The sequence below is a fragment of the Silene latifolia genome, chromosome 3 (assembly GCF_048544455.1).
Source record: "Silene latifolia isolate original U9 population chromosome 3, ASM4854445v1, whole genome shotgun sequence".
Lineage (NCBI taxonomy): Eukaryota > Viridiplantae > Streptophyta > Magnoliopsida > Caryophyllales > Caryophyllaceae > Silene > Silene latifolia.
The window spans coordinates 31,823,936-31,836,619 of NC_133528.1; the positions used below are offsets into that span (position 1 = coordinate 31,823,936).

The 12,684-nt window shown below is 37.6% G+C and overlaps 5 protein-coding genes across 6 annotated transcripts; 3 read left to right on the top strand and 2 right to left on the bottom strand.

Moving 5' to 3' along the window:
- The first annotated feature begins 987 nt into the window (after window positions 1-987).
- On the top strand, window positions 988-5,234 carry LOC141647508 (uncharacterized). Its single transcript, XM_074455721.1, has 3 exons — window positions 988-1,841; window positions 2,999-3,106; window positions 3,754-5,234. The coding sequence occupies exons 1-3, from the start codon at window positions 1,365-1,367 to the stop codon at window positions 5,002-5,004; spliced, it is 1,836 nt and encodes a 611-aa protein (XP_074311822.1). The 5' UTR covers window positions 988-1,364; the 3' UTR covers window positions 5,005-5,234.
- Window positions 5,235-5,603: 369 nt separating this feature from the next.
- LOC141646025 (uncharacterized) lies at window positions 5,604-6,180 on the bottom strand. The gene has a single exon (XM_074454130.1). It carries the CDS (start codon window positions 6,111-6,113, stop codon window positions 5,928-5,930), a length of 186 nt encoding a protein of 61 aa, XP_074310231.1. The 5' UTR covers window positions 6,114-6,180; the 3' UTR covers window positions 5,604-5,927.
- A 1,195-nt stretch (window positions 6,181-7,375) lies between these two features.
- LOC141647511 (putative B3 domain-containing protein Os03g0621600) lies at window positions 7,376-9,276 on the top strand. 2 transcript variants are annotated; one of them, XM_074455724.1, is made up of 6 exons: window positions 7,386-7,487; window positions 7,601-7,696; window positions 8,039-8,330; window positions 8,523-8,596; window positions 8,698-8,946; window positions 8,977-9,061. In XM_074455724.1, exons 1-6 carry the CDS (start codon window positions 7,467-7,469, stop codon window positions 8,980-8,982), a joined length of 738 nt encoding a protein of 245 aa, XP_074311825.1. In that variant the 5' UTR covers window positions 7,386-7,466; the 3' UTR covers window positions 8,983-9,061. The 2 variants fall into 2 exon arrangements, with proteins under 2 accessions (XP_074311824.1, XP_074311825.1); XM_074455723.1 differs by having other exon boundaries at window positions 7,376-7,487; window positions 8,698-9,276.
- Window positions 9,277-9,371: 95 nt separating this feature from the next.
- Window positions 9,372-10,118, top strand: LOC141648908 (RNA polymerase II C-terminal domain phosphatase-like 4). The gene has a single exon (XM_074457616.1). It carries the CDS (start codon window positions 9,372-9,374, stop codon window positions 10,116-10,118), a length of 747 nt encoding a protein of 248 aa, XP_074313717.1.
- Window positions 10,119-10,141: 23 nt separating this feature from the next.
- On the bottom strand, window positions 10,142-12,684 carry LOC141647510 (IAA-amino acid hydrolase ILR1). The gene is made up of 5 exons (XM_074455722.1): window positions 12,192-12,684; window positions 11,769-11,894; window positions 11,374-11,688; window positions 10,894-11,022; window positions 10,142-10,733 (listed from the first exon to the last, which is right to left on the bottom strand). Exons 1-5 carry the CDS (start codon window positions 12,546-12,548, stop codon window positions 10,347-10,349), a joined length of 1,314 nt encoding a protein of 437 aa, XP_074311823.1. The 5' UTR covers window positions 12,549-12,684; the 3' UTR covers window positions 10,142-10,346.

Here is a 12,684-nt window from a genome sequence, read left to right on the forward strand (position 1 = left end):
TCGGCCCAAATTTTTTTGATCTTAAATTTGGTTCACATTTTTTGCTGAATATGTAAATATTGTATTTAATTTTTAGTAGATATATTTAAAATGTTTTTTTATAATAGAATATAATACTCCCTCCTATTCATTTTAACTCTCCCCCTTTCCTTTTTCATCTATTCATATAACTCTCCCTTTCCTTATTTAGTAAAGTTTTATACTTATTTTAATCATCTTACCCCACAACAATACCCCACAATACTCATACTTTATCTTATTTTAATCACCTTACCCCACAACAATACTTATTTTAATCATCTACCCCACAATAATACCTTCCATCTCTCCAATTACCTTACACCACCACAATACTTTACAATAAAATAATCATCCCCTTAATTTGCGTGCCCTTTTGAAAGGGGAGAGTTAAAATGAATAGGAGGGAGTAGGTTTTAGTTAAAAAAAAATGGTAGAAAAATTGATTTGAGCTTAATTGCACATTTTTGAAAATTTATGGGAGTAATTTGCTACAAGTGAAATTTAAAGGGTTGAATTACACATAGTATATAAGTTATGGGGGTAATTTACTACATCCCCGTCCTAAAAAGAAATGGAGATGTCATTACCTATCAACGGTCCAGATTGTATCTGGTCACGATCGAACGGTTTACGAATTATGCATGAAAATAAAGGGTTGATAGAGTATGAGGAGATAATATTATTAATTGAGTTTGTGAGAGGAATGAAGATAAAAGAAATGGAGAGGATCCTTGTCGCTTTAAAGGCTTAAAGCCCCTTAGTTTTCAGTTTAGATCCTCTCCATCTCTTCTACTCTCCATTTCCTTCCATTTTGTTTTAACGGTTCGGATTATATTTTAGAACGATCTAACGATACAATTGATTGATGAAATAAATGAGAAATAATAATATAATATTAGATTGTGAGAGAAAATGGACAATAAATAAAGAAAATGTGTAATTTTAGCGTGATGGTCTCAATTTTACACAATCCTTTCCTCATCATTTCTTCAATCTCCCCTTTCCTCTTCATTTCTTCTAATTTAATTTTTTGTTTTGTTTTGTTACTGAGACTAAAACCAGCACATGTTTTTCATCCAACATTTCTCAAATTTCCAGAATTTTCATCTCATTTAGTAAAGTTGACAACTTTTGCTATTTTTTCTGCTTCTCAAGCAATTTACTTTAAAAAAAACACCAACTTTTGAGCTAGAATTTCAGTAATTTGAATAAAAAACCTCACTCTCAACAAGTCCCACCTCTTCAATTCTTCAAATTCCGATCTTATTTTCAGTAAAGTTCACAACTTTTCCCATAATTCAACCCAAAATTCACAACAAATATACTAAAATTAAGCAAAAAAAATGGAGGAATTCTTAGGAGGAGATGCAACAAAGATAAGAAAGAGAGGAGGGTGTTCACCATCATCATCTGCATCATCAATGTTACAGAATTACAGGTTTAAAAGGGCAATTTTAGCAGGCAAGAAAAACATTATTTGTGGAAAAGGAGTAAGTGGTGGATCCTCTACACCAGTACCCACATGGAGAATGGTGGGTCCTCGTTCTCCATCTGTTATTTTAAAAGCCGCTGCCGCCACTGCTGCCTCTCCTACTCTGTCCAACAGGTCTAAATCCGGGCATCCCCCGGTTTCGGCCCGTAAATTGGCAGCTACATTATGGGAATTGAATGAGGTTCCAAGTCCTAGAGTTGTTGAAGATGAAGAGGGTTTGATGGATAAGAGGGTTGGTAGGAGGGGGAAGATGAGAAGGGAGGTTAATGGTAATTCTGGGTCTTTGCCTCCTCATTTGTCTGATCCTTCTCATAGTCCTGTTTCTGAGGTGGGTTTTTGTGTTTTTGTGTTTCATGTTATGTTCTTTAGTAATTAGTATATTGTGTAAACCCCGAGTATACGTGATAGCCTTGCAACCATGTTTACTAAGTCAACCATCTTTTTTAGGGGGGTGACAACTTGAAGTCTAGAAGACATAGTCTCAAGCCATGTTATGTTCTTTAGTTTTTGTATATGCTTGTGATTGCAATTAGACTGGATGTAGATCTAATCAACTAATTGTATAAGATAATAAGCGACAGTTATAACTACATTATCCTGTTGCCTCAAGGGTTGGTCTTAAAATACGGAGTGAAGGGTCGACAGTTATAACTACATTAGTATAACTACAGAGGTTGTTTTTCGTTGAATAAAATGAAAATTACATCTACGGCTACTCTATAGAGCAGCCATTTGAATAAGACATTTTGTACAAGGGTTCCTATGCTAAAGTAGGATGTCACATTGTTGCAGTTAGTCTATAATGTGCTGGAATGACACATTCTGCTTAGTGGTTGATTGGTTGTATTGCTAATTATTTGTGGAAACATTGTATTGCTATTATAGTCCCATTATTATGTATTGCATTATCAACCAAACGACGGTTTAAGCATATTGGGGACATTTCTCATGGGCTCTTCTTGTTGCTTAGTGTAGTACTTCGAAGCTTATGTTTCTTGTTGAAAATATGTGAGCTATTGTGATTGGATATATATGTCTTTCACCTGCTATTTGTTTGGTTGTGGTTTCTGAGTTTTGGCATTTCCTGCCTCGGCAATTTGTGCTCCTTAGCTTTCAATTTAACATCAGCTGGAATTGATTGATTTACGTAAATACGTGACCTCTTTGTTTTGCCTAAATTAATAGGCTAACTTCCTAAGGGCTTCCACGTTGAGGTTGTAATATATGTTTATGCGATTTCTGTCAGGCTTCAGGTTTCTTGAAGTTAGATACCGCCTCTTGGTTTTACATCTTGTTTATTTCAGCTTGCATTGTCATTATTATTGAAGAAACATGTTTGACCATGAGATATTGTTGTATTGGGAGGGTTGTCATCTCAGATATATACAGCATTTGTTATTGTATGATTTTGGTGTCTGGATCTTGATTAAATTCATTTTCTACAATAGTTATAGTCCGCTGATGATTGTATCTCACTCGCTGCAGAGAATGGAAAGATCTGGAACAGGTAGTCACAGGAGACGGGAATCATCTATATCAAGGAGATTAAAAACTGAGCATTTTGATACAGTCAGTAATGCTAGTTTCATGGAGGTAATATACATATTCTTTCTTGTTGTTAGTCTTGTTACTGTACTTGGGTTTGGCAGATGGGATGTATAGTATTCCGTCTATGTTTGCTGGGAGTTGTTTCAATTTTGTAAATGCTTGTTAGATATCTTACGCAGTGAACCTTCTTCAATATGCATGTAGTTAGTAGTGATGAGGAATTCAGACTGGGATCTCATTGATGTAGCAATAACTGCTAATCATCTTCCTACGAATCATGTCAATGTAATGAGATCTCATGAGATCTCATAGTGGAGACGAAGGTGAAAATGAGGTTACTGAGAGGACTCAGAGAAGTGATATGTAGACGAGTCTTTTGGAATACCTCTAGCTCTAGTCATTTAGCGGTTGTTTACATAGGTTAAAGTTCAAAACTTACAACCTGAAGTGGAATTATTCATTTACAATCCTCCACCTATGATTCCTCTCCCTCCCTCTTCTCGCATGAAATCTTTATTTACTTGGACCCCGTTACATTGTAATGGAGTTGCCGTTACAGCCGGACTAAATATAGGCTTGCTTAGACTTTTGACATGTCATGTATGTCTCTAAGAGTCTAGATCATGGCATGAACTTACTGAAACAGACGGCTGGCTAATGTTTATATTTTGTGTGTGTTTTTGAAAATGCAGATTGAAACTAGATCTCGCTGCCAAACCCCATCTGGATCCACAGTTGGCGGTAAGTCCCGGTTGAAGGATGTCAGTAATACTTTGACTACTTCAAAGGAGCTTCTCAAAATCATCAGCCGAATGTGGGGTCAAGACAATCAACCTTCATCAAGAATGTCGCTCATTTCTGCCTTACATTCTGAGCTTGAAAGGGCCCGTTTGCAGATTAATCAGCTGATACACTCTGATAACAAAGAGATTGGTGACCTTCTCAAACGTTTTGCAGAAGAAAAGACAGCATGGAAAATTAAAGAGCAGGAAGTGGTTGAAGCTGCAATTGCGTCTACAGCAAGAGAGCTTGAGGTGGAAAGAAAGCTTAGAAGACAATTTGAGAGTTTGAACAAGAAGCTTGGTAAAGAGCTGGCGGAAATAAAGGCATCTTTTCTCAAGGCGGTAAAGGAACTGGAGAGTGAGAAAAAAGCAAGGGGAATTATGGAACAAGTTTGCCATGAACTTGCTGGAAATATTGGTGAAGATAAAGAGGTGAAGAGAGAAACATCGAGAATGCAAGAAGAAATTGAGAATAGAGTTCAAACGAAAATATCAGATGCCAAGCATCAGTTTGAGGAGAAAAATGCAAGTGGTGATAAGAGAAGAAAAGATCTTGAAGCGTTTCTTGAAAGCAACAGCATAAGAGAGAACAGGCATAACTCTACATATCACAGAAGGGATGGAGACTTATCCTTTTGTCGGAGTGAGGCCAGGGAAAGTGATGCTGGAGAAGTGGAAGACACTACTGACAGTGAAAACTCAGGTGAAAGTGATCTTCATTCTATAGAATTGAACTATGATTTGGCGCCTAGGAACTCGAAAAGCCTCCTACTCGGTGATGAAATGAAAGGGAGGAAATTCAACTCTAATCAAGTTGCCAGAAGCAGCACTTCGTTACTTAGAAGTGTGTCCAATATTCTTGAATGGGGGAATGTTTCCAATCATGAAATCAACAAACAAGTTGCTAGAAGAAGTTGCGGGGATGAGGTGCAGCGATACAAAGCAGGCAAAGGTGTTCGAGATTCTACGTTGTCTAGTTCTAGGTTGGGAGTGGAGAGAGAAATTGATAGCCCATCTAGCCAACGAGGTCCACCTTGGCCATCTCGTGAGCCATGTAGTGTTGCATTGCAGAGACATATCACAATGGAAGGGGTTGGAATAAGAGGAAGGCGAGATGAAGACAGAGTAGAAAGCCACAACTCGAGGAGATCAAGAAGATGATACATGCTTTTGTTTTAATGGCCAGCTGTCTTGTTGCTCCGGTTTATCTGACCAGATATCACTTCACTTAAACACGTTAACTTTGTTTGTTTTCCATTATCTGGTGGTCGTTACAATGTCTCGACATTTTGCAATTTTGACAACTCTGTTTTTGTAAATCAGAATTTCTTGTTGGCATATTTTCCGTCTCTAGAAGAATTGACTTGAACTTTGAGTTGGTTTAACTTTTATTATTCGTTCAAATGTTTTCCTAGCAATTATTTTAAGTTTTGCCATTCTGAAGAAACGACGTCAATGACTTTCAAATGTATGTGTAAAACAGGGAAGACATGAGAATTGCTGAAACTGCAGGAGAATCAAGTTTCAGCATTCTGAAATTCTCCAATTTCAACTTCATAATCAAAGAAAAGGGATTTTGTTAGTTTTCTCAATCCAATCAGCGGATTAATTGCACGAAACCTGAATACAATGTCACTGAATCACTGATCAACCTAAGACATCGGTCTCCTCTAACATAACTCGGTCTTACTGCAGCATTTACGCTCTTGCACAAAACAAAAATTGCAGTATCGACCATTTAAATTAAGGAAGCTCATCACTACACAATCCTGTTCATAATAATCTGATTAATTCCAAACATTCAATCAAAGACAAACTACCCTGAATAAACTAATAGAAAGACTCTCTACGTCCCAATTATTTGTTTACCTTTGATTAAAATACCGTTCACACAAAATATAAAAGGTAAATAAATGATTGAGAAAGAGCGAGTACAATTGAACTACTTAATCTGCAACATAAGCTAAATAATTCTTCCAAATCACAATATTTCAAATCAATTAATATATGTATTTCCTACAATATTGATTAAAATAGACGGAAAATTACGCAAAAAATGTAGAAATGCAGCGGTAGATTGTTGATTAGTCGTCTAAATATTTGCGAAGACGTTGCTTGATGAAATCGTTACGAGCTTTGGCGCGAGCTTGCTGCGGCTCGATGTTAGCGAATGATAAGTACGCGCCGGCTGACATTAATGCTACACCTGCCGCAACGCCTATCGCCGTCCCTAGTAGTTGCCGCCGTGTTGGAGGGTACGCCCAAAACATTTTGCGCTCTTGCTTCTTTGATTTATTTCACTAAACCTACGAGCCTCTGACTTAAGTTAGTTACTCGGCTCCTACACCTGCTAAAAGCCTAAAACCAACCCGTTCCGAAAAATTTGACCCGAAACCCAAAACTAACCGGAATTACAACACCTCAATGTGACCCGAGCCCAAATAAACCCGGCCAAGCCCGAACATTATCCGAGCTTTGTTGACCCGTAAGTGACCCAACTTGAAATGACTGGATCCAAAACGTGACCCGATAATACATGACTCTAATTGACATAAAAAGACTAATTTGGAATCACACTTGATATTATTTACGTTAAAATAAAGATTTCATCATCAAAACAAAACTATAAATAGGTAATAATCCAAAATGTACTTATTTCTCTCTTATCATTAATTCGAACCCGACCCGTTTGACCCGAAAATGACGCGATCAACATACCCGAAAAACACCCAAAACCCGATATAACCGGACTCGACCCGAACTAACCCAATAATGTGATAGATCCTAACTAACCTGACCTGGAACCGACCCGATTGACGTGTTTGCCAGGTCTTGTTACTTCCTCTATTCCGGTCATTTGTATAACTTTGGTTTTTATACAAAGACCAAGGAAAGAGCAGATGATGAGTTATTTGATGAGAAGTGGACCAATTGAGTGTGGAAGATCAAATTGATCATTGAAAGCAGACCCAAAATCGAAAGGTAAATAATTGACTGCGACATGCAAAATAGAATAGGTAAACAAATACCCGAGATAGCAAAATAGAGAGTCCAACTTAATAAAATTTGTACCAAAAAAAAACTTAATAAAATTAATAAAGTATCAAGTGTAGATTTCTAAAAAAAAATAATTAATAAAGTTATCCTAATGAAATTAGAATTTTGAAGAACCAAACAAATTTTATTTAATTTTATCTTAATATATAGGTAGATTAAATTTATATGCTCTCAAAGGTTGATTTGATCATTCGTTTTCATTATGGTCTATTTTACTATTTACTATCTAAAACTACCAGCTTTTCTTAATTTAGTGGTAAGAATAAAGGTAAAAAAGATAATCAGGATTAAGTCATATTGTATGAACCGAAACCTATTAAAAGATGAACACATGGGAAATGACAACTAAAACTACCAAATTTGACTAACCACAAGACGATCACAACTGAATCTTATGCTCCATGCTTTTACATCCAAACTAACACATGGGATATCTACTGTTATATTGCTCCAAGCCTCCAAACTTTGCATAATATGCTCATTTCTCTCGCTCTTTCTTCTCTCTGATCCAATTCTTTTCTCCACCACAAAGTGTTCTGTTTTTCAATCATAACCCTAGTACCTTAATGGCACTTACAAATTGCGAGGTAAGGGGAGAGTCGGATGTACTGTTTTTATTAGACGTTAGAAATTTAAAATGCATACATGATACATGTTATAAAATGTAGTTTGTTTACATGTTTTTTTTGGCGGATTTCAGGAAGGAATAATGGAGAATTATTTCCACAACCTAGTCACTCAGCAACACCCTTCCTTCTTTCAAGTGTTTCTTCCTGAACATAATTCAACTAAACTGGTATGTTCATTGTTTTTTTTTTTTTTTTTTTTTTTTTTGTCATGCAAATAACATGTTTCCAATGTCGGTGGTCAATCTGTTTTTGGCGACTGAAATCGGTTGCCATTTACAATCACCCGTGCCATTAGTTATTGTAGTCTAATTATTTTGAGAGGTTTATTTTTGCTATGCATAGAAAAATAAAACTTCCGTATCAATTAATCATTTACACAAATAATGTTTTTGTGTCACGATATATTAACTAGATATCTAGATGAGAAACAAATGAATATTAGGTTGGTGTTGCATGTGATGCCGTCTAACACGAGACTCATTATATTTATATATACAAATACGATGCAGGCTATACCGCGAGCATTTATCCGTGAATTTAAGGGGAATATTCCTAAGAAAGTGACACTAAAAAATGTAGAGGGGAGAGTTTGGGATGCAAAAGTGGAAAAAATAGGTGACAGGGTATGTATAAGTCAAGGGTGGGAAAAGTATGTGAATGATCATTCCTTGGAGAAAGGTTGCTTTCTCATCTTCAAGTACCTACAAGATTCTAGCTTCTATGTCCTTGTTTTCGGCGTGGACGGAATCATCAAGGAAGAGCCAGAAGATGCAATAACAAATGTCCCATCATCATCAAGAGGTACAATATTAGATATTTTGCCTAGAGTTGACACTGTCTTAATTCGGTTACAATATTAGATATTTTGCAATGACCTGAAATCAAATGGCTTGTATATGAAACGACGCAAATTTGTACGCTTTTCGAACAATCTGACTAGAGTTTTGCGTAATTAATGATTACAAGGAATAATGTGCATCTTCTTATATGCAGGTCGAAAATGGAATAAGGGTGTTTCCAGTACGAGGTTCTTTAAGAAATACGGTCCAGGCTTCAAGAACTATGTGGTAAGGATTGATTGATTCTTTGTTAATGTATGTGCGGGTTGAAGACGTGAAGTGTTTGATTTCGAGGGAGTGTTTTCTGAAAACATGTGTTGTTTTTGCAGTGCATACCAAATAGTGTAGCTGATGGGAGTGTTATGACAGTGGGAGAGGCAGTGAAGTTGCGGAACAATGTAGGAGGGACTATAAGAACAGAGTTGCGAAGAACACAGGACCGATTTGTTTTAGGATATGGATTAAGAAACTATTGGCACAAGTGCAAATTCAACAACGGAGATAAGCTGCAATTTGATGTCATTCGCAAATCCAATGGGCACATCAAAGAGGTCTTTGTCACCACTTCTTCCAGGGAGGTGCCAATAACCCGCAAACCCCGAGTTTAGCTTTAGGATGCTCATCAACTGATAGCCCCAAATCCAAGGCATTGTCCAAAACTACTACTACGTACTCCCTATTTACTATTTTTATTTACTGCTCCTACTACTACTCGTATACGGAAAAATTCTACCCCTAAACCTTAGGACACTACTACTACTACTACTACGAGTATGCGTTACGTTAGTGTCTCCTGAACAATTTCTGATTAGGAGATCAAATTGATTTTAGATTTTCTATATATAAACAATGTTTAATTGTGTAATATAATCATATCTTAAAAATATAAAAAGAGTTTATAAGCAAGCTCAAGATGACTAAGTTGATATTTGGTTATAAATTCGGTGCTTCGCATTTTCACAACAGAAACAATGAGATCGAACTTACTACGCTCAACAAAAATATGTCAATGTTATGCGTTAAACAAAAGCAAGAGGAGAAAATTCCTTGTTCCGGTGACATTCGCGACAAAAATTTGCGAAGCTTAATAACCCGAAAGAAGCTCCACCTTGTCCTAGACTTGGATCACACCCTTCTACATACGGTTCACACACGAGAACTCACACCGGTCGATACAGAATACCTTAGTCATCCGAGTCTTCAAAATTGGTTCAAGGAAGAGAAATTGTTTAAGGTTGATGAAATTTTCTTGACTAAACTGAGACCTAATGTTCAAGCCTTCTTAGAAGAAGTGAGCCGTATGTTTGACTTATCAATCTACACATTGGGGACTAAGTACTATGCAAATGAGATGGTTAAGATACTCGATCCGAAAGGGTTGTATATAACACCCTCGAATATATTTTCAGCCGAGGATTGTACGAGGCCTATGGTAAAAGGGCTTGATGTCGTTAATCACCACGAGAGGGTCGTTTTGGTGGTTGATGATATGAAGCGGGTTTGGGTTGATCATCCGAGGAATGTGATCGAAATAACACCCTATGAGTTCTTTGCGGATAGGAAGCATTCGTGGTTGCGATGGAGAGGAGATGAAAGTGAGAAACATGGTGAGCTTGCAAGAGTATTAAGGGAGTTGAAGAAGATTCATGTTGCATTCTTTGATATGAATGTGAATCAAGTTGATTATGAGACTCGTGATGTAAGGGACGTGGCTGAAGATGTAAGGAAGAAGTTCAGATTGTTGAGATAATTATCGTTTAATGGAGAAGAGTAGAAGGCAAAAGTATATTTTGTTGCATTCTTTTTTAGTTTCATATTTTTTTAATTATTCGCAGGATAAAGGGTGGCAACCCATGCTTAACCCCTTGGTCCGCCGCTGCAAATGACACTGTTACTGCTACGATGATTAAGGTAGAAGGAACGAGTGAAGGTTTAAGGAGTTCTCATTTACAAGAAAGGAAAATGAGTAACCTCCCACTTAAATTACACTCTTAGAAAACATGGCATGTTTCTCCAAGTAAGAAATGGCGATGGCAGCATGGAAAGCAGCTCCTACTGGAAATACTTCTTCATCAACAAAGAAGTAAGGCGAGTGCAATGGCTTATCTGCTTTCAGACTCTCGTTTCTTGTGCCAAGTACAAAAATGGCTGCTGGCATTTTCTGGGAGAAGAAGCTGAAGTCCTCTGATCCCATTGTCAAGTGAAAGATCTCCATTTTTGATTTGCCAACCAGTGCTTCTGACACCTCTGTCCCGTGCTCGTGGAGTCCCTTGTCATTGATCATCACCGGCCATGGCATTGGCGTGTTGTCCAAGAAATCCACCTCACCACGGCATTCATGCACCAAGGATTGCTTCTCTATTATCTGTCAACACAATTAGTCTTTGAAAACACGATATTTTATAAAAATACACCGTATGTGATAATGCTTGTGCCTACGTTTTTTGATGTGATCGGCACAGGAACTAGGACTGCTCCTTAACTTGACGTTTTAGCAAGGAAATAGAAGATGGGATGAGTCTTACCTCCTTAATCCGGGTTTTCAAGTAGGTTAACCCCTCTGGGCTCATACTTCTGTAGGTACCCCCAAACTCGACCTTCTCTGGGATCACATTTCTTGCTTCACCCGCTCGTAAGTACCCAATAGATACCACCTGTATGCGTGGTTAAAAACATCATGAACACACCTTTTTCCAGAAAGCAAACTGTATTAACAAAAGTGTCCTTGCAACTATTTGAAATGGTTATGGAAGTACTAGGTTATTAGCTCTAGACTTCTCAAAATAGAAACGGCATCAAAATATGTCCTGAAACACAAATTAACCTCATATGACATGTAGCTGGTCTGATTGTTTAAATTTTTATTGGACCCGATATTGATCCTATTCAAAATTACCCGGCCTGAGAAATGTAGCATTAAAAAGATAGAAGAATAGAATATGAAAGCAAATTCGATTCAGGAATCAAATTACAGAAATTTATAAATGAATGAGAAGTGAGCTCACCCCTGCTTCTAAAGGGTCAGTCTCTCTAGAAATGATCTGTTGGAGAGCGAGAATAGCAGAGGAAGCAGCAATAATGGGGTCTTTGCTGAGATGTGGCTGTGCTCCATGAGAACCAACACCTCTAATAGTGGCATCGAAAAGGCCAGTACCGGCAAGGACAGGACCAGAATTGGACCCAATACTACCAGCTGGCAATGTTGGGAGAACATGTAAACTTATGATAGCATCGACATCGTCAAGAACACCCTCTTTCAGCATATGGTATGCTCCTGCATAACCCTCTTCTCCTGGTTGAAATACCAACTTCACTGTACCCTGTCACGTATTCAACAAGACAGTCATTATCAGCCAAAAACTTCTTAACATTACTTAACAGCAGTTCAATGAGATTTCACCTTTAGCTGATCTTTCCTTGCCTGGAGTAGCTTGGCTGCCCCGAGTAACATTGCGACATGAGTATCGTGACCACACGCATGCATTTTCCCCTCAATTTTGCTCTTGAATTCCCATTCTACCAACTCCTACAAAATCCAACTTCACTTCTAGTAAGCCCATGTGCCTCCTAACAAATAAATCTTTAAGCTCAAAATTTAGAGCCTCTACTTTGCAGTATAATGCCTATTAACACCTCACTTAAACTGTGCTCCCTCCATTCCAATTATTTCTTTAACTAGTATTTTAATCAAAAGTAAAGAAATGATTGACACGGAGGAAGTATTTATTATACAAGCATTACAAGGCCGTTGTACGGAGTATAATTTTTAAACCAAAATCATTGATGATATAAAGATGCCTAATAAAAAAATGAAATAAAAAACCTGTAAAGCAAGAGCATCCATGTCAGCACGGAGACCGAAAACGGGTTTAGAACCGGACCCGATAGTAGCGACGATGCCAGTATGAGCAACCGGGTACAAATAATCAACGCCCAAAAGATCAAGCTCAGTGCGTATCAGTTGACTCGTCAACTCTTCTTCAAACCCGAGTTCAGGGTACTGGTGAATCGTCCTCCTGATCCGTTTCATCCACCCCAAGAACTCGGCTTGTCTTGCCGAATTCAGCAACTCCTGACTCAATGATTCTTGTTCCGACTCCACCGAGTTAGCCCATTTCACGTGGCTTGCTACTGTGATGATTTGGAATAACAAGAGCAGAAGGATGTTTGTTGTCTTCATCTTGTTCACTTTGGAGAGACGTTTGTCATTCCAGTTTGTTTTGGACACTTGAAATAGGAAAAAAGATTCAATTATTTACGTCATCTTCAATTCAGAGACATTTTTTGCCATTTTGTTACAAACCGAGAAAAATGGT

What these genes read in the sequence shown, in the direction of transcription:
- LOC141647508 (XM_074455721.1), top strand. Translation starts at nt 1,365, where the DNA reads ATGGAGGAATTCTTAGGAGGAGATGCAACAAAGATAAGAAAGAGAGGA. An exon ending in CTCATAGTCCTGTTTCTGAG is followed by an intron (nt 1,842 to 2,998) that starts GTGGGTTTTTGT and finishes CACTCGCTGCAG; the next exon opens with AGAATGGAAAGATCTGGAAC. An exon ending in GTAATGCTAGTTTCATGGAG is followed by an intron (nt 3,107 to 3,753) that starts GTAATATACATA and finishes TTGAAAATGCAG; the next exon opens with ATTGAAACTAGATCTCGCTG.
- LOC141646025 (XM_074454130.1), bottom strand. Translation starts at nt 6,113, where the DNA reads ATGTTTTGGGCGTACCCTCCAACACGGCGGCAACTACTAGGGACGGCG.
- LOC141647511 (XM_074455723.1), top strand. Translation starts at nt 7,467, where the DNA reads ATGGCACTTACAAATTGCGAG. An exon ending in TGGCACTTACAAATTGCGAG is followed by an intron (nt 7,488 to 7,600) that starts GTAAGGGGAGAG and finishes GGCGGATTTCAG; the next exon opens with GAAGGAATAATGGAGAATTA. An exon ending in CAGGCTTCAAGAACTATGTG is followed by an intron (nt 8,597 to 8,697) that starts GTAAGGATTGAT and finishes TTGTTTTTGCAG; the next exon opens with TGCATACCAAATAGTGTAGC.
- LOC141648908 (XM_074457616.1), top strand. Translation starts at nt 9,372, where the DNA reads ATGTCAATGTTATGCGTTAAACAAAAGCAAGAGGAGAAAATTCCTTGT.
- LOC141647510 (XM_074455722.1), bottom strand. Translation starts at nt 12,548, where the DNA reads ATGAAGACAACAAACATCCTTCTGCTCTTGTTATTCCAAATCATCACA. An exon ending in TGGATGCTCTTGCTTTACAG is followed by an intron (nt 11,895 to 12,191) that starts GTTTTTTATTTC and finishes TGGATTTTGTAG; the next exon opens with GAGTTGGTAGAATGGGAATT. An exon ending in CAAGGAAAGATCAGCTAAAG is followed by an intron (nt 11,689 to 11,768) that starts GTGAAATCTCAT and finishes AATACGTGACAG; the next exon opens with GGTACAGTGAAGTTGGTATT.